Source organism: Lepidothrix coronata, unplaced genomic scaffold, assembly GCF_001604755.1.
Source record: "Lepidothrix coronata isolate B3197 unplaced genomic scaffold, Lepidothrix_coronata-1.0 Scaffold147, whole genome shotgun sequence".
NCBI lineage: Eukaryota > Metazoa > Chordata > Aves > Passeriformes > Pipridae > Lepidothrix > Lepidothrix coronata.
This window is the reverse complement of record NW_016690327.1, coordinates 776,982-804,046: the sequence shown is the minus strand read 5'-3', so window position 1 is coordinate 804,046 and position 27,065 is coordinate 776,982. Positions and strand designations below refer to the sequence as shown.

Sequence of the window (27,065 nt, the reverse complement as noted above, 5' to 3'; positions counted from 1 at the left end):
GGGTGCTTTTCCTCAAAAGAGGAGTTTTGATGCCATTAACCTCTCTGTGTTCTGCAATAAAGGAACTGGAGGAGCTGTGTTTAATGGGGAGGCTTCAAAAAATAAACCCTCAACACCTCAGTGCTCTGATTAAAAACCCAGCTGGGAAGGATTTGGGATAAAATCAGTTGTTTGAGAGATGCATTTTTTTCCCCAGCAGTGCTCAAGGGGGGAGTTGGGGACAGGAGGTGACAACAAAGTCCAACTGTTGGAGGGGAAAGAGCAGAATTCTGAACTCCTGCTGGTCAGTGAGGTTGGAAAAGACCTCCAAGGTCATCAAGAGTGAGATAAAGAGCTTTAACTCCCTTCCAGCCCAAACCCAAACCAGGCTGGGGGTCTGTGTCCTGGGGATGGGCAGCAAGAAGGGGACAAGGGGACAGATGGACACAGAGAGGCTGGAAGAGTTTTTCAGGTCATTAATGGGCTTTAAAAAACAAGAAAGTAAAAATAAAAGCTTGGAATCCTGAGGAATCCAAGGTAAAAGGGTGGATTACTAATCTGGATCCACCTCTCAAGGATGTGGATATTAAAAAAAAAAATAAACAAAACTAGGGATGGAGGACAGGAGAAATTCTGCCTCATCCAGGCAGGTTTAGTTTATTGTTCTCTTATTTTTTTTAATATCATTCCATCAAATTATTTGTCTCGCCACGGTTATGAAAGTTAAAATTTGTTTGATGAGAAGTTTTGACTGTTGGTTCAGAATGAATAATAAAATGGCCTCTGGGGGGCTGAGAGGATGAAGTTTTAAGCCTGTTGTCATAACAACCAGCCACAGAAACTTCCTCACAATTGGGTTTTTTGGCATCCCCGTGTTTGATCCGGGCCCCAAATCTGTTGGTTTGAAGTTTAGTTAGTTGAGAAAAGTTTCCAATTCAGTCGGTCCAGCTGTCTTTGAGTCCTCCCAAGGATGGCAAAAAGCCACAGAGAATCCATTTCTGGAACACCTCGTGCTTCCAAAAGGGCTGAAAAATGGAAATAATCGACAGAGAAATGATGGAGAACGATCTTAAAAGCGATTTTTGGGGTGTAAAGGGTGTTTCCAGTCACGCTGCTCATTGGGCAGGACTCAGGCAGTGGCTAATCCAGGGTTTAGTCTGTACTGTAGGTGGCAGAGATGCATTAGTTATGCACAATAATCAGCCCTGCAAGTTCATTAACAGAGTTGCAGTTCCTCTGCCATTAATAAATCCTCTGCCAAGGGACACCCTGGATCCCCCTGTTTGCCAGAGTTCACCTCTGGAAGGGCTGGTTGGGCTCTAAAAGTGCCTCCTGGGTGTCAGGTCTGCTGTTAAAAATGTGTGTCACCAACTCTGAGTGACCCTTGGGGATGGAGATTTCCAGGATCCTTTTACCTTCCTCTAAAAAGAAAAAAAAAAAAGCACTGGAATGCCAACAGTTTTTAAATAATTGAGAGCTGATGATTAAAATAATTTGGAATTGCCATGGGCAATGTCCCCTTTATGTGGCTCAGTCCAAGTGCTGTGACTGGAATGTTGTCCCAGACAAAGACAGCTCAGCCAGGAACGAGGAGCTGGAGTTTACTAAAGCAAAAACAGCATTGTATTTTAAGAGAAAATACAAATATAAAGAGGTCTGAAGGGCTGGGGAGTTTTCCACCTTGGTTGCTGGCTGTGCTCTCACCCAGGTCGGGGTGGATCAGAAATCACTTCTCCTTTCTGGCAGTTTACCCCAATCTAGAAATATTTTTTACCCCAGTCCTGAAATCTTTTTTACCCCAGTCTAGAAATCTTTTTTTACCCCAGTCCAGAAATCTTTTTTACCCCAATCCAGAAATATTTTTTACCCCAGTCCTAAAATCTTTTTGCATCCCAGTCCTAAAATCTTTTTTTACCCCAGTCCCCAAATCTTTTTTACCCCAATCCAGAAATCTTTTTTACCCCAGTCCAGAAATCTTTTTTTACCCCAGTCCTGAAATCTTTTTTACCCCAGTTCCAAAATCCTCTGACAGTTTAGAGGAAAAAATCAGATGGTTCTTGCACTGCTTCCTGCTCCTCAGTGGAGACAAACAGACTTTTTTGGAGTGGGTTAAGCAACCAGAAAGGCAGGAGCTGAATAAACTTGGGGGATCCTGTGGCTGGAAAGCCCTGGGGGGTGGAGGTGCTTTGCTGGGCACCCCCTGAGGGTTTCCTGGATCCCTGTGGGAGCAGGAAAACCTGCAAAGGTGAGTGTTGGGGGTGATTCCCACCCACTAATGGGGTTTTTTGCTTCTCTTGCAGGTTCACTGGGATGAATTTACCTGCCCCTGTGATCAGCAGCAAGAACTGGCTGAGGCTCCACTTCACCTCTGATGGCAACCACAGGCAGAAGGGCTTCAGTGCCCAGTACCAAGGTACCCACTCCTGCTGCTCCCTCCCACCCCCCCACGCTGCTTTCCTGGCAATCCACAGCTCCAGGAGCCCTCTGTGTCCTGCTGGAATTCCAGCTGGAATCCCGGGAAGTGTGGATTTGATGGAATCCCACAGTGGTTTGGGGTTGGGAGGGAATTTAAAGAGCATTTAATTCCACCCCCTGCCACGGGCAGGGACACATCCCACTAGCCCAAGTGGCTCCAGCCTGGCCTTGGAAAGATTTTGAGATTGGGATGTAAAAAAAAGATTTTGGGACTGGGATAAAAAGATTTTAGGATTGGGAGGTAAAAAGATTTTGGGACTGGGGTAAAAAACGATTTCAGGACTGGGGTAAAAAAAGATTTCTGGATTGGGGTAATAAAAGATTTCTGGACTGGGATGTTAAAAGGTTTCAGGACTGGGGTAAAAAAGAGATTTCAGGACTGGGGTGAAAAAAGATTTTGGGACTGGGATGTAAAAAAGATTTTGGGATTGGGGTAAAAAAAGATTTCTGGATTGGGGTAAAACAGATTTCTGGATTGGGGTAAAAAGATTTCAGGATTGGGGTGTAAAAGATTTCAGGACTGAGGTAAAAAGATTTCTGGATTGTGGTAAAGAAGATTTCGGGACTGGGGTAAAAAAAAGATTTTGGGACTGCAGTAAAAAAAATGTGGGGACTGAGGTAAAAAAAGATTTCAGGACTGGGGTAAAAAAGATTTGGGGATTAGGGTAAAAAAGATTTGTGGCTTGGGATCCCAAGGTGCTGTTGAGGGCCAGGAGATGTCCTGGCAGGTGGCTCAAGCACAGGGAAGCTGCTGCCCTGGGGTTGGGGGCAGCCCTGGCCTGGGGCAGCTCCTGGGGGGGACCAGGGGGTCACTAAAATTGGGATTTTGGAAGGAATTCCTTGGAGCTGTTTGCAGCATTCCCTGGGATGGCTCTGGAGGACGTTGTGGCTCTGGGGGCAGGATGAAGGAGAGGGAAAAGGAAGCAGGGAAGGAGCAGGAATGACATCCAGGGGGGGTTAGTGCAGCTCAGCACTTTTCCTCCCAGGGAATTGAGGAATTTGAGGGAAAGTGCCACAGCTCAGGAACAGGAGCAGAGTGAAAGGGAGAGGATTTTCCTTGGATAAACCTGCCCAGTTGGGATGTTCCCTGGCTGTTCAGCCTTAGCAATGTTGTTTAGCTTTGCTTTCTGAACCACCATGGTTATTTAACCCTCTTGGCTTTCCTGGAACATATAAATTACTTTAAATTATAAGGAAACCACCCCCCTTTTGTTTTCCCCATGCAGCTGATGCCTTTTGGTAGGACACCTTCCCTCTGCTGTCAGCAGTGCTGCTTTCTATTAAAACACCTGCCTGAGTCATCCTTTCTCCTTAAATAGAAAAGTAAAGATTAATGTTATAATTTCCCCTGATTAGATAAATGTCAGGGGGTTCTAATCTCACACACTGGGTTGTCAGACAGAATGAACTGTGCTCTTGTGTGTTGAGTGTTTAAAGGATGAGCTGAACGACTGTTCTTGAGGTGCCATTGAAGCAGGGCCTTGGTCTGCCTGGCAGGGGGGACCTGCCACTCGTTTTTCTCCCCTTGCTGGTTTTTGTGGGGTTTGTCAGCTTCCTCCTGTCTGTTAGGGGAGATTTCAGTACTTTATTTCCAATAATTTTGTAGAATCATAGAATCAGCTGGGTTGGAAGGGACCTCCGAGATCATCAAGTCCAACCCTTGATCCAACCCCGCCGTGGTTCCCAGCCCATGGCACTGATGCCACATCCAGTCTCATCTTAAAACCCTCCAGGGATGGAGAATCCACCCCTTCCCTGGGCAGCCCATTCCAATGGCTGAGCACCCTCTCTGCAAAGAAATTCTTCCTGATCTCCAACCTACCCCTCCCCTGGCACAGCTGCAGACCCAGCCCTCTTGTCTTGCTGATGGTTGCCTGGGAAAAGAGACCAACCCCCCCCGGCTCCCCCCTCCTGTCAGGGAGTTGCAGAGTGAGGAGGTCTCCCCTGAGCCTCCTCTTCTCCAGGCTGAGCCCCCCCAGCTCCCTCAGCCTCTCCTCACAGCACTTGTGCTCCAGTCCCTTCCCCAGCCTCGTTGCTCTTCCCTGGCCCTGCTCCAGCCCCTCCATGTCCTTCCTGAGCTGAGGGCCCAGAACTGGACACAGCACTCCAGGGGTGGCCTCACCAGTGCTGAGTCCAGGGGCAGAATCACTTCCCTGGCCCTGTTGGCCACCCTGTTCCTGAGCCAGGCCAGGATCCATTGGCCTTCTTGTCCCCCTGGGCACACCCTGGCTCCTGTTCAGCTCCCTGTCCATCCCCACTCCCAGCTCCCTTCCTGCCTGGCTGCTCTCCAGCCCCTCTGTCCCAGCCTGGAGCTGCCGGGGGTTGTTGTGGCCAAAGGTCAGGACCCGGCCCTTGGCCTGGTTGAACCTCATCCCGTTGGAATCAGCCCAACTCTCCAACCTGTCCAGGTCCCTCTGCAGAGCCCTCCTGCCTTCCAGCTGATGGACACTGCCCCCCAGCTTGGTGTCATCTGCAAATTTGGTGATGATGGACTCAGTGCCCTCATCTAAATCATCAGTAAAGACATTAAACAGGACTGGGCCCAGCACTGATCCCTGGGGACACCACTGGGGACGGATCCCAACTGGATGCAGCTCCATCCCCACCACTCTTGGCCAGGCCCTCCAGCCAGTTCCTGACCCAGCACAGGGTGCCCCTGTCCAGGCCTTGGGCTGCAGCTTTTCCAGGAGTGTGCTGTGGGAGACAAACAAGAAGCCAAGCAGCAAAACCTCCCAGATCCGAGGGCAGGATGTTTGCAGCCAGTGGGATCTGTGGCTGGGGAACACGAGGTGCCCAAGCACAACCTCCAGCAAAACCCAGTGTGAGCCTTTCCTTGGGAGCATCACCTTGCCTGGACCCAAATATCCCAGTGGAGAGAAACACCTGCAGAACAGGCCATGTGATGCCATAGAAAGGAGAGCAACTCCACTGCATTTTTCATCAGGAGAGATGAATCAGAGCCCAGGCTGGTCCAGGAGAAGGCAGGAAGGGTGAGGGGGAATCTAATTTGTTGTCTGTTTTCCGAGGACGTGTAAATACATCATTTATTAACACCCCTGTGTCCTCTGAGACGGGGTCTGGCTTTGCTGATAATCTATAAGAAAACAATTTCCCTTCCAGCTTGTTTAAATTGATCCTCAGTTTTTTGCAGAACACCCTCGTTGCCTGTTCCCTCTCAGCTCCTCCTAATCCGTGGCCTGGTTTGGAAATCACTGTGTGAATGTAAAAGCAAGGTTAGATACAATCAGCCTGTGGAGAGGGTTGTTTTTTTTGTTTAATTCAGCACATTCTTCCCTTCCTGGCAGAGTTAAATATTTTCCCCTTTTCCCTTTTATTGAGGTGAATCTTGTGCTCCTGCAAACACTTTTCCCCCCCAACACCCCGTGAGAGCAAACTGGAAGGGACTGGAGAGAAATCCATGCAGGGGTTTTTTTCCTTCCTCCCTCCCTCCCCTTCTGCCATCTCCCAAAGATGCCCTGTGCCTGCAGGGGTAAGGGCATGAGCTAGAAGTGTCCTTCCAGATCAGGTGAGGTGGCAGCACAGCCAGGTGTCCTCTGTCCCCCCCTGGCAGCTGGAAGTGCAGGGATGGAGAAGCTGCTGAGTTGGGAGCGGTGCAGGGGGTGCAGGGGAGATGTGGGTGATGCTCTGGCTGCTGCTCTCCCTCCCTGCACGTGTTTTCTTGAAGGAATTGGACCCCAAAGTGCTTTTCAGCTGATTGTTACCAACACATAATTGCCCATCCCCTTCCCCTCCAGGAGATGGGTGGGGTGAACTCCAGCCCGGGCAGGGAGCAGGTCCCAGCAGAGCTGTCACCTTTACAGGGGCTGGTGGACTCTGTCCTACCTGTGCACCACAGAAATGGCTTTTTGAGGCTCTCACAGAACCGTGGAATGGTTCAGGTTGGAAGGGACCTCAAAGCTCGTCCCATCCCACCCCCTTCCACACCTCCCACGGGTTGGTGCCAGCCCCACCCAGCTGGGTATGGACCAGTTAGGGATTTATGGGCTTCATTTTTGGCACATCTTCCACTCTTCACCTCGGATCACACCTCTGTGTGATCCCCACAGGGGTTCTGGCTCACCTTGGACAACCTGTGGAGTCTCCTCTGGGCAATCCCGTGGCAGGGACAGGGAAAATCCTGGTGCTTGTGCAGGTTCTGATTCCTGGAGAGCCATTCCATAGGTTGGCTAAAAGAAGGGTTCCCAAACAGTTGATTTGAGGGTGATTTTCTTCACCTCCAATGTAAGAACCCCTGTGAAGAAGCTGTCTATTTTTTAGTATCCCAGGTGCTGGTAAAACATCCCAGGGGGAGGAGGAGAAAGTCAGGCAGGCCTGTATTTAACAGCAGTCCCTCAGCAAGGAGAACAGAGATTCCTAGAATAGATTTTTTTTTTTGTTGTTATTATTATTTTTTTTTTGCTGAAATGCTGTTTTCCAAAATTAAAAATAAATAAACGTGTTCTTAAATTCTCATTTAGAGCAACATGAAACGCTTTAAAAGAAACACCCCCTGACTGGCTGCTCGCTGGAGAAAGCTTTGTAATGTCATCTCTCAAGTTTGACAAGGATGCTGAGTATTCCATTAGATCTTATTGGATGTGTGTGAGCAGCAAAACCCTGCAGAAAACAGAAGTTTCTGTTCATCCAATTATCCTGACACAGCCCTTTGTAGTACTGCTCCACATTCCGACTTATAAACAAAACAGATTTTCAAATACCAGATTTTTTGAGGGCAGAGAGCAGGAGAACTGCTCTTATTTATTTATTTATTTATTTCCCCCCCTAAAGCGAGGGCTGCTGGATTGTGCCTTGTTTAATCTAAATTTTGAGTCATTTGTAAAGCTTGGCTTTCATCATGCTGCAAACAAAACGAAGGATTAAGGGGAGAGGGTGCAGAGATCTCTCTTGATCAGCTGGATTTGGAAGGGACACGATGCAATTAGGGGAGAAGATGCTTCCTGGGTTTTAGTCCTGAGTAAAGCAAGCACAGTCCCAAATCCAGCTGTCCTGGGCTCTGGATTTGGGGTTGTGCTTGGTAATGAGTGTGGTGTGTGCTGCTCCTTCTCCTTAGTGCTGGAATTTGGGAGCCAGGCTTTGCCTTAGGCCCAGCTTTGGAGGGGGGTGTTTGTCACCTGGCAGGGCTGAACATGGGGCAGCTTTGGTTGTCAGGAACTCTCCATGCCTTGGAGAAGCCAGGGAATGGTGTGGGTTGGAAGGGCCCTCAAGGACCATCTTGTTCCACCCCTTTCTGCTGGATTTGGGATGTTCAGTTGAGCAGTTGGGGTGTCCTGAGTCTGGAAGGGCCCTCAAGGACCATCTTGTTCCAGCCCCTTCTGCTGGATTTGGGATGTTCAGCACTGGGAAAATGCTGGATTTGGGCAGTTGGGGTGTCCTGATCCTGGAAGGGCCCTCAAGGACCATCTTGTTCCAGCCCCTTCTGCTGGATTTGGGCAGTTGGGGTGTCCTGATCCTGGAAGGGGCCTCAAGGACCGTCTTGTTCCAGCCCATTCTGCTGGATTTGGGATGTTCAGCACTGGGAAAATGCTGGATTTGGGCAGTTGGGGTGTCCTAACCCTGGAAGGGACCTCAAATACCATCTTGTTCCAGCCCCTTCTGCTGGATTTGGGATGTTGAGCACTAGGGAAATGCTGGAGCTGGGCAGTTGGGGTGTCCTGAGCGTGGAAGGGACCTCAAGGACCATCTTGTTCCACTCCCTCCTGCTGGATTTGGGATGTTCAGCTGAGCAGTTGGGGTGTCCTGAACCTGGAAGGGACTTCAAGGACCATCTTGTTCCAGCCCCTTCTGCTGGATTTGGGATGTTGAGCACTAGGGAAATGCTGGAGCTGGGCAGTTGGGGTGTCCTGACCCTGCCAGGGCTGTGTTACCCCCCCTCAGCCCCAGCCCCAGCCCCAGCCCTGGGTGGGGGCACCAGTGCTTGGCATCTTTGCCTGTCCCCTGAGGCTGCAGGTTCCCTCCATCAGACCTGGGCTGTGCCAAGGGTGGGTTTGCACAAACATTCCTCTGGACAAAGGGACTTGGCAGTGGGAAGTTGTGGAGAATGTAAAAATGGGGATTATTTTTGGAAAGCTGCTCCCCTACTGCTCGTGCCCCAGAGCAGTGGATTAGACCCTGGAAAATCACCCCAGCACATCCTGCAACAGCTCAGATTTAGCCTTGGATGCTCAGACTTGACTGGGTTTTATTGGCTGGAACTGCAGGGTCGTCCCTGTGCTTGCTTGGAAAGGCCTGCACTGTTCTGCAGGATAACCTGGTTGAGGCAGAAATAGGGGTTTTGCCCCAGAAATGTGAGTTTTGGCAGCCCCCTGTCCTTTCTGTGGTCCCTTGATGGCGGATTTTTAAAAACCTCGAGGTCAGGCTGCAAACACCCCGTGACCTGCAGGACTCTGGGGATCTCTGGGGCATCCTGAGACCTTCTGCTCCCCTCCTGCTGCGTTTGCAGGTGGATTTGGAGTCAAAAGAAACAAGTGTTAGATTCCCTTTGATAGTGGCCTGCTGTTAATTAGTGTTCTCCTCTTAAATTAAAAATTAGACAACCCCCCCTGCACAGGCTGAACATACCAATGCTGGTAAGAAAGCTGTGACTTTTCCTCATGAATATTATTTAAGCTGGTGCAGGGGGCTGAGTTTGAAGTTCTCCCTGCTTTATTTAAAGAGAAAGCAAAAAGCTGTGAGCAAATGATGAATGAAAAGCTCCCATCCAGCCTCTCTCTCTCTCCCTCTCAAAGCACTGCCCCAGGTGAGCTTCAAGGAGTGACAATCCACATCTCCCTGTCTGAAGCTCCCCAGGAACAGATGTTCCAAACAGACTGGTTTTTAAGCCAAAAAAAAATGGCATGATTAAAAAAAAACCTTGTTAGTGACAGGGGTAATTCTTCCTGACAGCTTTGTCTCTGGAATGTGCTAATTTAGGGATGAAAGGATGACAAGAGGAAGATAAAGAGGGGAGAGCAGTTTGAAGTGGGAGATGGGCTGGTTTGCTCCAGGAAAAGGCTCCTGGAAAGGATTTTGGATGTTGTGCTTCCTGCTGGGAGGTTGTTCCCGTTGGACCTTGGGCACAGTCACCATCCAGCTCTTCCTGTGGCTGTTCATGGTGGATTTACCCTTCTCTTTGCCAATAATATGGTTTTTTTGGGGTTTTTTCCCTGCTGTTTTACTGCCTTTTTGAGCCTAACACTCCCCCAGGCCATATTTAGAGTTTATGGAAGCAGAGAGTGGCTTTGCTGTGTGATGGATCCATGGAAAAACTGCAGCAGGAAAACTGGGTGGAACTCACTGAGCATTTCCCTCTCAGGATCCCTGAAGTTTCTCAGGGCTTCCCTTTTGCCTCTCTCCCATTTGTGGTGTGTTAATGGTGTGGTTCCAGAGGGATGGGGGGGTCAGACCCTGGTTTTATCTTCAAATAAAAGCTCTCCAGGGACATCAATCCAGCCCTAACGTGGTGAATGAAAGGGTCCCTCCTGGTTTGGGGGGTCAGGGTGAGTTGTCTCAGCCACCAGGGAAGGATGCAGGGGGTGGGTGATGTACAAGTGTCTCATCATTTTCTTTTTAACTGATCCCTGATGCTCAGCTAAACCTTTTCCTTGTCTTTCCTCTGTTTTCCATCTGTCCCTGCAGTCAAAAAGCAAATGGAGCTCAAGTCCAGGGGGGTGAAGCTCATGCCCAGCAAGGACAACAACCAGAAGACATCAGTGTGTAAGTTTTTTGGCTCTTCCTTCTCTGTCTTTCGTACAAATGATCTCCTTGAACATTTCATTTGACTTCCAGTAATCTCTAAAACTTTGTCGTGATGCTTTTCCCTCTCTTCCCTCCCCATTACTGCATCACTTCCTCCCAGTGCTCTGCTCACAAGCATTTACTAACTCCTCAGAGTGGCCTGGAGCGGACTGGGGGGTGTGTATGGAATATTTATATGGAATATATACTGTATTCTGCTGATCAATGACAGCCTTTTAGCGTGGAAAGTGTCCAGCTGGAAAGAACTTGGAAAACTGAGTTAATGTTGCTGTAAAATTAGGAGTAGGGATAAGGAACAGCACCAAGAAGACCTTTTAGCAAGCCTGCAGAGGTGGCAGCAAGCTCTTTCTCTTTCTATTTGAATTTTATTCAGTTGTCCCTGCAGAAAAATCGTGACAGTGCTGGGCTTGTACCACTGATTTTTGGGTCTCCCTGTTTTGGTGGCTGTGTTTAGGGTGGTGTGTCAGAGTGTCCCTCTGGCAGGAGGGGAATCCTTTAGGTCCATCCATCTTTCCATCGGGTTCTTCTCAAAGCAGAAGCAAAACTCAGAGTTTCTTCCCGTGTGTGACTCTGGACGGACCTTTGGGCTCCTGAGGGGACCCTGAGGTGGGACAGGAGGGATCTGGATTAATTAATAAAATCGATATTTTATATGAATTCAAATGGGAGCAGAGTGGAACATGTTTTTCCCTCAGTTTTTAGGGGAGAGGGTGGAGTTGCTCGTGTTGGTGCACAGTCCATGACATTTCACTGGGTTGGATTTTGGACACAAAAAAAACTGAGTTAAGAAACGATGAGCTGGATTTGGAACGTGCTTTGCTGTCTGTCTGCAGTGAGAGTGGCTCACCTGAGAGTGCTTTTAGTCTCTGGTTTTTCAGGAGCAAGGCCCAACAAGGCAAATAATAACAGGAGGCTGTGAATTGCCCAAAATCTCCAGAGCAGAAAACGTTGGGGGGTGTTTAGAGGGAGTGGATTCGATTTTTAAAGAAAAACTTGGTGTGCAAGACGTTCCTGGCTGGGTGATTTATGCTTTGCCAAGAAGAGTTTAATTGTAATAACATTCCAGATCACTTAACTGAGTATGAAATTCAGTTGGAAAACACCATTGGCTCTGTGTGGAGACAGAGGGATGTGTTTGGAGTGGGGGGTCTGATGTCTTGGACGTGGGGAATGTGGGGAAGGGGAGGACAAATGTCAGCCTGGCTTCGAGTCTTTAGTTGACAGAAGTACTCTGGTGTTAAGAATATTTAGGATTCCCATTTCTCTTTCCCAGGAATGCTCAGCTGCTTCCCTGGAGCAGTTTTTACCCGTTTCTAACATGCTGTGTGGGCTCTGGGAATGGTGCTGAGGCCAAGCAGGAGACAGCAGTGAACCCTCTGTCCCAGTCCTGCCTCTGCCCAGCTCATCCTCCTGAATTCCTAAATTCAGTAAAAACCTGCCAGAGCAGCTCCAGAGCTGCCAGCTCAGCATCCTGTGAGTGCTGATCCCATCCTGGGATCAACCCCAGCTCAGCATCCTGTGAGTGCTGATCCCATCCTGGGATCAACCCCAGCTCAGCATCCTGTGAGTGCTGATCCCATCCTGGGGATCAACCCCAGAGCAGGGAGGCAGCTCAGCCCCAGAGCTGCCAAGCTGTCCTGGTGTAGATGGTGCCAGTGGCCCAGATTCTGTCCATCCCCACCCCCCTGGTGCCTCCAGCCCCCTCCCTGTGCCCCTGGATTGCCTGATTAGCAATCGGGCTCTGGATTGCCTGATTAACCTCTATCTCCCACGGCCTTTTGCTCCCCCGCTGCTCCCACAGGGAATGTTCCAGCTGCAGGAGTGCTGATTCCAGGGAAGATGCCGCCAGGAAATGGTGCTTTTTTCTCTCAGCAGAAGGAGCCCAGAGTGTTATCTGCTCCTTTCCCCTGGTGGCTCTGATTTGCATGGTTGGCTGTGCCACTTCCACGAGGCTCCCAGAGAACTGTGCAGGTGGGACGGGCTGATAAAGGTCACTGAGGGTTGCTGGAGTTGCTCTGGCTCAAATACGAGAAATTTAGGAATGCCTGTGTCTCTTGGTGACAGCTCTGCCATGGAATCACAGAGTCATTAAGGCTGGAAAAGAAAAGATCTCCGGGATCTCATCGAGTCCAGCCTCCAAGTCTGGGCTTTACTCTCAGTTATTCCCTTTGCATCTGCCCCAAAATCCTGCCTGGCAGAGTCTCTTCTGCGGGTCCCACAGAGGGTTTGGGTTTGGCTGGGTGGACACTGGGGTTGGGTCACCTGGCCAGGGTAAACCCTTGTGTTTTGTGGGTCTGAATGGAGGCAAAACTCAGTCACATCACAAGTGCTGGTGCTGCTTGAGGGGTAAAAAAACCACATAAAACTCTGGAGTTTTGGGGGGAGGCGCTTCCTGTGTTCAGCTGTAGTCGACTGTGTTTGTTTGGAATTGTGATCAAGTGCCTTGTGCTGTTCACCATCCCTGAAATTGTTTGGACATCTCCCTTTAACCACTTTTAGAGGCAAAATAACACAGCTCTGGAGGCTGAGAGAAGAAATAGTTTTCAGTTTTAGGTTGTGTTTTGGAGGTTGTTTCTGTTCCTGTTTCTGTTCCTGCACACGGGGTGTAAATGGGGACACTCCAGTGGGAAAAACATGGCATTTGTTCTTAAAAAACAGCGCCAAAGTTGCTTTTGTGACCTTTGAGGTGCTTTTGTGGCCTTTGAGGTGCTTTTGTGACCTTTGAGGGAAGCCCCCCCTGAACAGGCACTGCTGGGGGGGGACTGGGAGGGGTGGGATGGAGGAGTGAAAGTTCTGTGCACCTTCAGATCGGTCAAAATCTGGTTTAAATGTACATTTGGGAGGGGTTGGAGCAGTTTTAGGTCTCAGCCAAGTGTGTGAAGTTCTGGGTCGTTGCAGCAAGGCTGCTTTGGCATCAGGTGGTGGGGGGTAGTTCATGTTTTATATTCCTAAATTCAGTAAAAACTTGTCCCTTAGGGGTGTTTCAGTGAACTTGGTTAACCTGGGGATATATCAGAGAACCAAGGAAGGTTCTGAGTTCCTTTAAAACAGATTTTTAAGAGTAAATTCCTGTGGCAAAAAAAAAAGAACGATCAGGAACTGGCTGTCGTCGAATTCACGGTGGGAAAAGCTGTTGGAAAAAAATCAGGAGGAGAACGAAGGGGTGGAAAACGAGTTCCATGGTTTGGGGGAGAGAAAATCCTGGAGTTCATAATGTAGAAATGGAACAGTTCATCCCAGCTGGTGAGATCCATTGTTTTTCCAGTGACCTTGAAGGATTCCTGTGGGGGTGGAAGAGCCCAGCAGGGATCAGTCAGAGCTTGAGGAAGGTGAACACAGGGCTGACAGTTCTCAGCATGACAAATCTGCTTCCTAACCCCTGAGTTAGTTGTGTGTCTGAAACAAAAGGGAGAGAACAAAAGTTTCCTGTAAGTGACCATCTAATCCATCTTCTTTCCTTTCTCTTTCCTTCACAGTAGCAAGGAGAATTCCCCGAGTTCCCATGATATGGAGACATCTTTCCTTTCCCCCTTGCTCAGCTTTTATCTTATCTGTTCTCTGCTTTATCTACACGTGTTCTGGAGGTGTTAATAAATCTCCAGCTAACAAGAGATTAACTGGTTTTAGCCTTCAGAAGTGTGACTGGCAGCTGACAACCTGTTCTTGCTGGTCATCTGCAGCTCTGGGTCCTCCCAGGGCTCTGAGTTAGAGGTTATCAAATATGGGAATTAATAACTGGCTGTGAGAGTGCAGAGTAACCCACCCAGTGGGGTGGGAGGGGTTGTCTGGGGGGGTTTGTTGACCACGGGAGGAAGGATTTGCTGTGGGAAGGGGGTTTGTGGTGCCAGAAGAGCACCCAGAGCTCGATGCAGGGTGTCTGTGTGTGTTCCAGGGGGGGGATTCTTCGGGGGGGTTTTTTACTCTGGTCAAGGCACAGGGGGAAGACGAGAAGTCTCAGCACTTCCACGTGGCCTTGTGGTATCCAGCCTTAGCCTGGAGGGTTGGTTTGGCTTGGTTTGTGCCCAGGGGTCACACTGGGGTGTGTGGGTGTGGGTAGAGACTGAAGACACCCCATGGAAGTCGGTGCCACCCGAGGACTTTGCTGAGCTGACCTTTCATTTTCAGGAGCTGCTGAAAATGTGGGTGGTGGAGGCAGAGGCTGCTGCTTTCCTTTGGCCTTTGGGGGACATTCAGAGGTGGCAGCAGTCAGAGGGTTGTGCTGCTTTCACGGTCCCCCCTCCCCACCTGACTGAGCTTAACATGAGGTCATGAACATGCAGAGGAGGGAAAACAGTCTCTGAGGAGCCTGGTTTCCATGAATCCGTGTTTCTGCTCCCTTTGTGCCCTCAAACACCCAGAGGAGAGCACAGAGCACCAGGGTGGGAACACCAAGGTGGGAACACAGGGGACAGCTCCATCCCTGCTCCAGCACAGGGTGGGAAGGGAGGGCAGGAGCTAAAAAGGGCCCTTTCAGAACTAAAGGGCACAACATGAGATGTCAGTGCTGAGGAGGAGGCCAGGGGCTGGAATGGTTTTGGCACAGCAGCAGCAGTTGGGTGCAGACAAAAGCCCTGTCCCGGCGATCCTCCCCTCCTTGCAGGAACACTTCCACCTCCCAGCTGCAGTCCCTGGCTACTCCAGGTGTAATTACCCACTGGATAATTACATATCTGATGGTCTTGGCTTTCTGTGTGTCCCCCCTGTGCAGTCTGTGCAGACACCCCACGTGCTTTCTCTCTCTCTCTCTCTCCCCTCCTCTGTCCCTGTTCTCCATCTCCTGCCGGGCTCCAGCTCTGGAGCCCACGTGTGTGTCGTGAGGAACGTGCTTTTGTCACTGCTCCATCACCCATCTGGCCCTGGGCTTCGGGGCACTGTGCTAATGCAGCCTGTTGGGAATTAGGATTGGGCTTTCCCCTCGAATCCAGGGATAGGCAGAGGCAGGACGGAAATCCGGGGGTCTGAGATTCACACCAAGGAACGGTGTGGTTTCCTCGGGTCCTCCCCTTGGTGCCATCAAACTCTGCAGCTTCTGTGGCGAAATCCCCTCTTTGTCCCTTTGGGAGTTGCTGGAATTCCGGGTGGAACTCAGGATTTTGCCCCCAGCCCTGAACGCTCGGACAGGCCGGAGAGGGCTGGGAATGGGGAGGTGGAGAGTGGAGCTGGAAGGTTCCTCACTCCATGATTTCCATGGTTTCATGGAAACTCCATGGCTCTCATGGTCCTTGGCAGTTACCCTGAGGTCGCTCCATAAGATTTTCCACGCTCAGACTTGAATGACTCGCTCTGAACCCCTCGACTGGCATTTCCCCCCCTCCCTTCTGCCTTTTGTTCCGTGCTCGGGTTTTTTTCCCCCTGGTATCACACACCTGCCTTTCCATGGAGCTGTTTTCTTCCCCTGGCACCGCTGGCTCGGGTGCAGGATGTCACCTGGATGGGTCACAGGTGGCTCTTTTAAATGGGCTGGTTAATTGGGGTAATTTCGCAGAATATGGGAAAAAAAACAACCCAAACCAACTCTTTTCAGAGGTACTTCTGTAATGGAAAAGAGGGAAAACCGTGTCCCTAGCTGTGGTTTCCTAGAAAACAGTTTGCTGTACGAGCTGAGCTGAAATGATTCCAGGGTATTCGTTTCCAAAGCTGGTTTTTTTTCCCTCACAAAATGGAACACGTTCAGGTTTTTCGAGCTGCCGGTTGCCATTTTTTCTCTCCACATCCACCAAAGACAGTTGATGAAAGAATGTTTCTTTTGCTATTCTGTCTCTGTATGTGCTGTTTTTTGCTTTGTAGTAACTCAGGTTGGTGTGTCCCAGGGACATAATATGTGTCCAGACCCTGGGATTCCAGAGAGAGGCAAAAGAATAGGCAACGATTTTAGGTAAGAACCTTTTCCGTGTGTGGTGTTTGTTTTTTTTTTTGCATGCTGCCAAAGCTCCTGTTCTGTGCCATGTTTGTGCTCCTTGGCATTCTGGAGTCTGTTTTCTGAGACCATCTGCCCACCTCTAATGTGTCCTCTCTGAAAATCCCTGCCCACGTTAGGGAGGAGGAGAATAAATGTGTGTCCCACCTGAGCATCCGGGGTGATCCCTTCGAGTATTTACCCTCTGACAACCCAGGTGTTTAGCCAGGTTGTACAATCCATTTGTGCTGTCATCCCCCCTCTGGTTAAATGCAGGAAAACTCTCTTGAACAGCCAAAAAAAAAAAAATCACTTTTTAAGCCCCAGCATGGCCCTACCCCGAGAGAGTTTGAGGTGATGATACAGTTCCTTGTCAGTGAGTGGCTGTGGGGCGAGTTAATTGGGTTTTTTTATAAAGTTTCAAACAATGCTGTTATTCCCTTGCAGTTGCAAATGTTCCTTTCCAGTGGGTAGGAGCGACCCAGCCTGTGGTCAGCAATGGGGAATGGATATTTCAGCTTATTTTGCTGGTGGTGGCTCTTTTGGGTCACAAAAAGTGCCTTTCGGTTGAACCCGAGTTCTGCCAAATTCTCCTGAAATCCAGCAAGTTGGTGAGGGTGGAGAAAAGGGAATTCCCAGTAGTCCCTAAATGCCCCAGGATAAAGTCTCCCAGCTGGGTTGTGTCTCCTGGGGGAATAAGGAGGGAATAAGGGGGAATAAGGCAGTGAAGGGGCTGGACCCAAACCCACAGAACCAAGAACAAACCTCTCAGCAGCAGATAAAGGACATTTTTTTTTTCCACTTTTTCACATGAGAATGCTGAGCATGTCACCTCCTGGGGCTGGGGCTGTGCTCCCACATGGGATGGAATTCCCAGGAAGGCTGGGATGTGCTGCTGGAGCATTCCCGGGAGCTGCTCTGGGCACGGGGTGGGGCAGAGGGGGCAGAACTGGGCCAGGAGCTCTGGGAGTTCATGTCCTGCTCCCCTTCCAGGTTGGGCTCCAGCATCCAGTTCTCCTGCAACGAGGGCTACGACCTGCAGGGCTCCAGGAGCATCACCTGCAAGAGGGTGAGCGACCTCATCGTGGCCTGGAGCGACCACAGGCCCGTCTGCAGAGGTGAGGAGGCACAAAACTTCCCTGGATTACTGGGATGGATGGGAAAACCCCTCCCCTCAGGGTGCCCTGGGTGCATCACCCCAGGTTTGGAGTCCCTGGGTAAGGCTGTGGAAGCCCTGGATGGTTTGGGTTGGGAGGGACCTCAAAGGCCACCTCGTTCCAAGGGCAGGGACACCTCCCACTATCCCAGGTTGCTCCAGGCTGTCCTTGGACACTCCCAGGGATGGAGCAGCCACAGCTTCTCTGGGCAACCTGTGTCAGGGCCTCCCCACCCTCCCTTTCCCATTATCCAAGGGTCATCTCTCTATTCCAGGTATTTCCTTTTAGGGGACAAGGAGGAGAAGGGAAAAAGGGTGAAAGCCTGGAATAAAATCTGGAAAAGCAGAGATGGAGGGAGATTTTTTTTGAACTGGAACTTGCTGCTCTTGGGCATCCACGTGGGATTTTTGGGCTGTGGTTCCTCAGTAGCATCATCCCGATGGTCCTGTGCCATGAGCCATCCCCCAGTGGAGTTTCCTTTCAGTGGAGGAGTTTTCTTTCAATGGAAAACACACTGATGCCCATTTTGCCCTTGGCCATTTTGTTTTCATTCCCTCTCCAAAGGAGTTCCATGAATAATGTGATATTTGTAATGCTAATAATGAACAACTTGTAATATTTTTAATGAAATCCCTTTAAAGCTCTTAAAGTCATAAATAGGTATTTTTTTCAGTTCTTTTTTTTTTTTCTTTAATTTCATCTGCAGATTTTTTTCAAGGCTTTGGAATCCCATCTAATTCTTGAAACAAGCCTGGAATAAATTGAATCAGTGTAAGAGGATATTTGGCATAAATATGTGACACTATAAAGGAAATTTATGGTGTCCTCTTGCAAGAGATAAGAAAGGATTTGCCTCTGTTATTGTGTCTCTTTGAATCAACTTAATTTTTTTAACTGCTAATTTTTTGTTGTGCTTTTTTTCTGTTTGAAAAGTTTTCCATTTGCTCTTTATTTCAGTTCCATTTTCCCTTTGGGTTTCTCTCCAGTTGGGAAATCCCAGTGAACAGGTTTTAACCCCCCCTGGGCTGGGAGAATTTCTGATCCCCAGGGATCAAACTTTGAGCCACTGATGGGAGACTTTTTTCAGCTCCCCCATCTACAGCAGGTTCTCTCTGGGTCTTGGGAACACCACTTTAAAAATGGGAATAATGGGATTTACCTTTTTTTTTGTTGAGGTCAGGCAGGAGGGATGTGGTTTAGCACCATGGAGAGATGCCCTCAGCTCCTTCCCGACCTGCTCTTGCTGTTCCACATGTTCCCCTGTGTCCCAGCCTGGAGATTGTTTTCCGTGTTTTCCTGCAATTTGGAGTGGTGGGGGGAAAAAAAAAGCCTTGCAGATGCCACATATGCAAATACTTCTCCTTTGAGATTTGAAATCAATTTGAATTTTGAGGCTCCGTCCCGAGAGCAGAGGCAGCTCCAGAGCCAGGATGCTGCTCTTCACATTTCCTGGTGAAATATTCCAGCTAAATATTGCATCAAAGGGATACCACAGGCCAAAATTTCCCTGTTTAAGCACTTTCCAGCTCCTCCTTTACCTGAGATGTTTTTAAGATGCAAAGCTGAGTTGCCATCTCAGTTCTGAGCCCACGGTCGTGTCTGAACGAAACCAGCCTGATAAATACTTAATAATTACATCATAAATTCTTGCCATGCAGTATTTTTTATTTTTTCTTTTTTTTTTGATCTGCAAGAAGAAAGGAAAGATGGCTTTTTTTTTTGGGGGGGGGACATGAAAAAGGAGCTGCCTCTCAGCCAGAATCTTCCCCGTGGCCGGTTGCGAAACGATTTTCGCGAGGGCTTTAGAAAGGAAAAAAAAAAGATGAATAAAATAAGAATGATGAATAAAATGGTCTCCAATAAAGTTGGAGAGTGTGAATAAAGTAAGTCTTTATTCATGGTCTCCAATAAGGTTGGAGAGTGGGTTGTTGGTTGGTTGAAGAGCCCCACAGACAAACCCTCCAACAGACAAATCCTCCATCTCTGCTGCACGAGTGGGGAAAAAAGGGGGAGTTCTGCCAACACGGGGTGGTGATTTTGGGGGTTTTAGCTGCCAGCCCAGAGCCCAGAGGTCTCACTGTGCTGTCTGTGTCCCCAGCCAGGATGTGTGACACGTACCTGAGGGGGCCCAGCGGGGTCATCACGTCCCCCAACTACCCGGTGCAGTACGACAACAACGCCTACTGCGTGTGGGTCATCACCGCCCTCAACCCCGCCAAGGTGGGTCCTGGGGTGCCTCACCTGGGGTGCCTCACCTGGGGTGCCTCACCAGGGGCTCTGCTGCAGGCCCTGGACCTGCATTTCAGCCCCCAAAGGGCAGAGGGTGGGGTGGGGAGGAGGAGGTGGGGGCTCATCTCCCACTGTTTGTGCAGTGTTGTTGATTTATGAGCAGGTCCTCTCTGGGGGTGATTCCAGGCTGGAGAGAGCAGGGTCTGACTGCCTTGGCCTGGGAAGGATCAATTCCTTTCCATTTTCCACTGGCAATGGAATTGCAGTTGAGGGCAGTGTTTGGTGCCTTGACTCTTTCCAGCCCTTCAGTCTCAGCCCGTGTCCCTCCTCCAGATCTGGGTGGGAGCACAAGGACAAAAATTGCTTTGCTGTGTGGCTCAAAACACACTTCCCGAGGTGTTATTCCCTGTTATTCCCTGTATTTGCTCTCAGGAGGTGACAGCTCTCATTCCTCTCAGTCCCTGGGTTCCCACCAGCACCACCCCCATTGGCTCCAGAGGGAATCCTGCAGCCCAGGGCTCTGAGCTCCTGAGGTTATTCCCAAAGGAGGGAATCCTGCAGCCCAGGGCTCTGAGCTCCCGGGGTTATTCCCTCAGGGATGCCTTGGACCTGCTGCTGAGCCAAGCAGGGCGTTTCCCAGACGTGTTGCTACCCCAGGACCTTGTCTTTTTTCCTGGGAATTGTTGGGAATTGCTGGCAGTGCCCTGCTGTCACCTCCCCCTGGAGCTCGTGGCTGAAGAACCTGTTGAGTTCCCTCCCAGTTCAAGCCTTTAACAAGCCCAGATCCCTGGTGGATCCTGGTTTTTATGAGGATAACCCTCCCCTTCCAGCTCCCAGGGAGGTTGGAGCCCAGGCTGGCATTACCCACCCGTGGCTTGGCTGCCCAGGAGTGCAGGAATGACCCGGATCCCGGGAAAGGGGAGCGGGGAATCAGGATATTCTTCAGTGCTGGTTCATTAGCAGTGATTCAGTGGTTAATGAGCCCCAGGGGTGGGATGTGCAGTGGAGGACAGGCCACAGCAGCTCTTCCTGCTCAGGTGTCAGCTGTGCCTCCATCCCATGGAGGCTCCTGGATATCCATTCCCAGGTTATGGAATACCCACCAGCTTGGGCTGTGGAATGTGTGTTTCACTTTATATGTCATTTTTTCTGTGTGTTTGGCTTTAAAAATCGGCAACATCCAGTTCTTGTGTGCATAAAACAGACCTCTGGGTTTGGAAAGAAGTCGTGGGGAGCTGGATGTGGATGTGGGATACACTTCCAGCTGGGATTCCTGTTACAGACTGTGAAGGAGGAGGTGGAAATCATCATCAAAGTCCAGCCATGGGCCATGTCCAGTGTTTCACTGACCCTTCAGTGTGTTGGTTTGTGTTGAATATTCAAGTCTAACCCTCAGCTCTGTTCCTTTGCTGTTGTGCCAGTCTTGGGCCCAAAGTTTTCCAGCTTTTCCATCAGCACTGTGGTGGGATAAGCTTCTCCTCTAAGCTTCCTGGGCAGATTGTCTCCTTTCTCAATGGAATTTCTCCTCAGGGAAAGCTCCTCTCCCCCTGTTTGGTTTCTTCTTCAGCTTTTAACCCTGGGTAATAACGAACTGTTGATTAGGAAACAGAATCTGCAGGTCCTGATCCTTTCATAGAGGGGGATGAAACTGGGAAAATCCATCCATTTTGGTACTTCCCGACCCAGAGCAGAGATTTAACAGCAGCAGAACTGCAGTTTGTGCTCCCTGGGCTGCACATCATAGATTTTAACAGTGAAATATGGGTGGATTGGTTAAACCAACAGCTTTTATGAGCTGTGTGAAGAGACTCCCTTCTCTGCAAAGTGATAACTAGTTAATTAATAATAGCAGTTTTAGAAAGGTTTATAAATTTATAAGTTTATAAATTTTCTGTGGGTTTTTTTTTTCATCCTGGAAGTGGAATTTGCTGTTAGGGAAAAACCTCTCCGTGCCTCTGAAGCAGGGAGGGGGAAGAAGGAAGGGGGTTGAGAAGGAAGGGGTTTGGAAAGGCCAAGGGGATGATCCCAGTGTGGATCCCCCATTTCCCAGTGTGGATAAGGGAGGGATTGGGGCTGAATTCACTAAAATGCCTGTGAAATACTTGGAATGTGAGAAGCCTCCTGTGGCTGAGCAGGATCCTGCTGAATTCAGTGTAATCTTTTTATTGACTCCAGTGGTCCTTGGATCAGGTCCTGTTACAAGGAGCTTTTAACATGAGCCTGGAAAGCCAAGGGAGCTGAATTTAGAGCTCATTTGCAAGTGCTCTGGTCTATATTTGGAAAAGAACCCTCAGCCAGATTCCCTGAGCCCCAGAATCCCCTCCAGGTTTTGCTCAGAATCCTCCCCCAGCAGCTCTGAGGGCAGAGAGCTCCTCTCTGACAACTTGCAATTATTCCCCAGCCAGAGGGTGACATCAAACCCATTTTGGGGGGATATTTTCAGGCTATTGGGATTTTTTTTGCTGGTCCTTGGTGCCATGGGAATGAGTTTCAACCACAGTGGGAAAAATAAATCACCGGGGAGCTGAGAAATGAATATGATAATTGGGGGATTTGCATAAAAACCATTTCTGGACCTTTTTTTTTGGCCATAATGGATGTTCCTGGTTGATGTTTCTCCCGGGGTTGTTCTCACCTGGGCTCTCATGAGCCAAATAAATGAAGCTCTGTCCAAGCTTTTTTGTGCTGGAGGGAGATGGGCCCCTCCAGGGGAGGATTCATCCCAAATTAAGAGAAATGCTGGAGCCTGGGGAGAAGGGGGAGATGAGTAACGTGCTTGTAAAGCATTTCAATGTAACTGCAAGGGGTGTTTTATGGAGGGAATTATTGGTTTTTTTTCCCTCTGAATGTGACTGCACTTCAAATCACTTTGTGCCACAAAGCTTTAGGATCAGGTGTCACATTCCAGCCCGATTTTCTTGGCTTTGCTAATTGCTTCCTGTCACTTCAGCAGCTTAAAAATGGAGCTTTCTGTGTCATCCCCGTGTGTTTGTGTGTGCTGGGAGGGCTCTTGTTGCTTTAATGAATCATTAAATAATTTTCAGCTTTCGGAGCCAAAAAAAAAGACAAAAAAAAATAGGGAAACGGATAAATAAATATTGTATTCAGCATCCAGTTCCTGTGCCACGAGGTTACAGTCTTGAGTGTGCTAGAGTGTAATTAGTTGTTTAATTAGGGTCAGGCTCCTCAGAATGCAGCTCACTTGAGTGGGTGACTGAACTAACGATGTGTGCAGCGTTACAGCCTCGGCTGCTTTGTATTAATTACATTATTCCGTCATTACAGGCTTTAATAACGACCTGCACAGGTTAATATTTGGGTGCTGCCACTCCAATTAATGGTTCCACAGTTGTCTGAAGGATCTCACACGAGAGCTCCTGTTTCACCATCCCAGGGCTTGGGGGAAAACTCTGATTTTTCAGGATGTCGTGGCTCAAATCCCTCCTTTCTGGGCATTTGAGAAATACTGTGTTTATGTGTAGGAGGGGGTGGCACAGGACAGCTCAGCCTCAGCTGTAGGAACACCATTCTTTTTTTTTGCTTTTGGTTTGAACTTTGGGACTTTCATTACTGCACATGTGCTCAAGGGTTTGCAGGAGGTGCTGCTTTTTTAATAGGTAAGAAATGACAGAGAGCAGGATTTTTGTTTCCCTGTGCCTTTGGTCCCGGCCCTAAGATGGGCCCTAAGATGCCCTGGGGTGGCATCAGGTGCCCGTGGGCCTTGGCACCAACGTGGCTCCTCCTCCTGAATTCCTTTGGATGATTCTGTGTTGTCTAAAATAGCCCAAGGGGGCCTGGACTCAAATTTGGTGATTTAATCTGTTAAAAGCAAGGAAATGCAATGTGTTTACAGGCACCTGCACAAAGGTCTGCTGATCCAAGTGCTTTCCTGGCTCAGGTCACTGAAAGAGCTCCAGGAACCCAAAGCTCCATTGGGTTCTGGAAAACACTTCTGGAAATGAAGTTCTCTTCCTTTTCTGTTTGTTCAGCCTGGATTAAGGACCTTTGTCCCCTAAATCATGTTGTATTTGAAAACAAGAGGTTTCCAAAGCAGCTGAAAGGTTTTGGAACCCAAACCTTTTGGTGTCCATGGGGTTTGTGCTCTGTGGGGGCTGGAAAAGTGGAGTAGGGGTGGAAATTTGGGTGGAACAGGAGGGAAAACACAGGACACAAAGAGCTGTGGACAGATGTGATGATGATGATTGTGTTTGCAGACAGCCTGAGACAATTTCCCAGTGGTAATTCATATAAATCCTCTCTTGGTCTGACCAGAAACCAGGAGAATTTTGGGAGGAACTCAAAGCAAAAGAAAGACCCTCCACTTGCACCTGCACAGACAGGATTTCAGGGCTGGCAAGGAAAGGGCAGAGGTACCTGGTGAAAGACAAAAGGAGCCTGCTGGAGTCCCAACACACACATTTTTGTGAATGAAGTCATCTGGGAAATCAATGGATAAGGCAGAGAAATCCCAGAGGTGGTTTCAGGGGGAGCTCAGTCTGCCTGCAGGGAGGTGCTCCAGGGCTGGAAAGAGCCAGGACAGCCACCTTTGGGGATGTCCTGGAGATATTCTGGATGCTCTTGGAAGCTCCAGAGCCAAGCAGCTGGACAGGCAGGGCAGGGGCTGGCTGTGGCTCCGGGGTGGGGGGTCCCTGTTAACGTGCTGCCTCTTTGCCAGGTCATCAAACTCACCTTCGAAGAATTCGAGCTGGAGAGAGGATATGACACCCTGACAGTGGGGGATGGAGGCCAAGTGGGAGACCAGAAAACTGTGCTTTATGTGTAAGTAGCATTTCCTGAGGCCCCTGGGGGAGGGAAACCCAGCCCTGGGCTTTGCCTGAGGGGTTGGGGTGGAGGAGCCCCCCCTGCTCCCTGTCCCTGGAGAGGGGAAATTATGTGCTGCTTGTCATTTTTGGGGGCTGTTCTGGTGTGTTCTTCCCCGGTCACACCCTCTCAGCTCTTCCCTCTGCACCTCATTTCTCCTGAGCTGCCTTTGTGGAGCCCTCAGGGAGGGGCTGAGGGTGTCCAGGGAGCTGAGGGAAGAGGATAAAACCTGGGATATGAGAGGAGCTGCAGCTCAGGCAGGGTCCAAGGGCCGTTTTCTCTCTCTCTCTCTCTCTCTCCTGGGCTGTCCTTCTGTGCCATCCTGGTTACCTGTGCAAGGTGTAAATCCATTACCTCTGGGTGAAACACCCCAGGGTGCACTGGGGTAAATGATGCCCCCTCAAGTCTGGGATTTGTCCCCCTCAATTTGCATCCTTTGGGCTGCACATGTGATGTTCTGTGGGGGTTTCTTCAGCGTTGGAGACACAGAAATGGTCCTGCTTTCCTTCCAGGCCTCTCCAAAACTCCTCCAGCCAAGCTGTTGTGCTCTTGCCAACTGTTGGGAGGGTGTTTTATTGTGGTTTTTTTTTTTCATTCTTCCTCTTCTCTTGTTTTTCCCACACAGATCAGCCTCCCACTCCATCTCCACTCACATTCCTGTTTCCTTGTCTTGCCCAAACCTTTGTTTTCCCCGAGGTTCCTTTTTCCTCCACGTTTCTTCCCAGCCCAGGATCCTTTGGTCAGGAGCTCCAGGAATGGGCAGGCTGATTACTGCCCAAGTGTTTGTAATTGATGTGTTCCAGAACATTTCACAGCTGGTTGGTCAAAATGTGCAAATCACTGCCAGGGGAGCAGTTTGTAAGAACCTGCTGAAATGATTCCTCCTTCCTCCCCTTTGGCTTTGCCTGAAGCCCAAGGCAGATTTTCCTGGGTTTGGTTGTCGTCATTCCATGTTTTTCTCACTCTGCATTAGCCCCCCAACCCCTGGCTAATGCAAATGTGGAATATCTGGGACTGGGAAAGGTGCAGTGTCTGGAATCTTTTCCCAGTGCAGGAGAACTTTCGAGCAAATTCCTGATGCTGATCCTAACAGGGAAGTTTCTTTCTTTCTTTCTTTATCATCTGCAAGGATAAGTTGAAAGGTAATTAAATATGAGAGAGGTGTGAAGAGCACAGAAATATTCCAGCTGTAATTAGTGTGCACTTCCCCCACTGTCACCTGGATCCAGGTAGATCCACTGGGCACGAGCTGTGGGGTTTTTTGAGGAATCAAAACACAGAAACCTGATCCTGTCAAAGACAGGAGTTCCAATTTTCTTGCTGCTCTTCCTTTCTTCTTGGCTGTTGGAAGAGGAGCTCAGTTCCTGCTGCCTTTCAGATGAAGGAACCCTCTGGAATCAGCTTGCACAGCACAGCCACCATCCCAAAACGGAGCCAGGAAGGACCATTTGTCTCCAGCCTCTCCCTCATCCCTGTAAAATGCATCTCAGGGAGCAGAACAGATTGTTAGGCTGAGCTTTTCTGACTTGCAGAGAGGATTTTATTCCCTAAAGTAACAAGCACCCAAATCAATCACTGGGCTTGTTAAAGTGGAATAGCAAAGAATGAGGGAAGCTTTGAAGCACCCTTTTTTCCTGAAGGTTTTTCTCTTGCTGTGCTCCTCATTCCTGCCTCTCTGCTGCTTCAATACCTGGAGAATCAACAGTAACACCCCTGCACTCTGCAGCAAACTCTTGGGGTGCAAAACAGGCATTAAAACAAGATCATTTCCTCATTTCCCAGCGCCCTGGGATCAGAAAAATTCCTGGTGCAGGTCAAAGGAGCAAAAGGTGGGGGCAGAGCTGGGAGGGCTCTGATGGGCTTGGGAGAGGTGATTCCAGGGAAAAGCACCTCTGGAGCAGGGGCTGGGGGCAGGTCTGACACTGGTGGGTCTGGGGAGGGGCTCTGGGATGAGGAGGAGAGTTCTGTGCCTGGCCAGGCAGGTCCTGTTCACCTCAGATACCTGAACTGGAGAGAACCCTCCACTCCCAGGGAGCTGCTGGGAATGTCCTGGAAGCTGAGGAAGCAGCTCAACCCTTGGAGCAGCCACAGCATCCCAGGCTGGTTTGGGTGGGAAGGGATCTTAAAGCCCATCCAGTGCCAGCTTCTCTGGGCAACCTGTGCCAGGGCCTCCCCACCCTGTCCCATCCAGCCCCTGCACATCTGCAGGAGTTCAGATTTAAGCAAACACTACAGAATAAAAAAAATCCCCCAAACCCTCCTCTCTCCCCTTGCAGGAGCTGCACTTTAATTTCTAAATTCATCCCAGATAATACCTGAGCAGAAACAGTGCAATAACAACATTAAACACTGCCACTGAGACAGGCAACACAACAACCCTGCTGCTGGAATAATGATCCTTCCCACACTGCTCCTGTGTTTGCAGGGAAGGGAAGGGAGCTGCAGCCCTGGAAGATGCTCCTGGGGGTGGGGGATAAAGCTCCAAAGCCCTGTTGAACCACGACGAGGTGATTAATCCCGGGGCTGAAGGAGCCACGAAGGGCTCATTAACGGGGATGGATTGGTGACATCTCCCTAAATCCCCTCGGCTCCCCTGGGAGGATCCTGGAGGGAAGGAAACCTCCTGATCCCCGGGATTAGCAGCACTTCTCCAGGGCTCACAGGGTGCTCAGCACATTTGAGGCTCCTGCCTTGGCTTCCAGGTGTTTGTGGGTTTTTTTTTGTTTTGTTTTGTTTGCTTTTTTTTGTTTTGT

At 49.6% G+C, this 27,065-nt stretch overlaps 1 protein-coding gene across 1 annotated transcript in view; it reads left to right on the top strand.

Moving 5' to 3' along the window:
- Nucleotides 1-27,065, top strand: part of CSMD2 (CUB and Sushi multiple domains 2) — a 257,406-nt gene that overhangs the window by 102,334 nt on the left and 128,007 nt on the right. Inside the window, exons 6-12 of the mRNA XM_017828252.1 lie at nt 2,280-2,392; nt 10,090-10,167; nt 15,997-16,084; nt 17,099-17,223; nt 19,361-19,482; nt 24,167-24,270; nt 26,095-26,141. Coding sequence (XP_017683741.1) covers nt 2,280-2,392; nt 10,090-10,167; nt 15,997-16,084; nt 17,099-17,223; nt 19,361-19,482; nt 24,167-24,270; nt 26,095-26,141 — 677 coding nt within the window. The remainder of the gene's footprint in view (nt 1-2,279; nt 2,393-10,089; nt 10,168-15,996; nt 16,085-17,098; nt 17,224-19,360; nt 19,483-24,166; nt 24,271-26,094; nt 26,142-27,065) is intronic.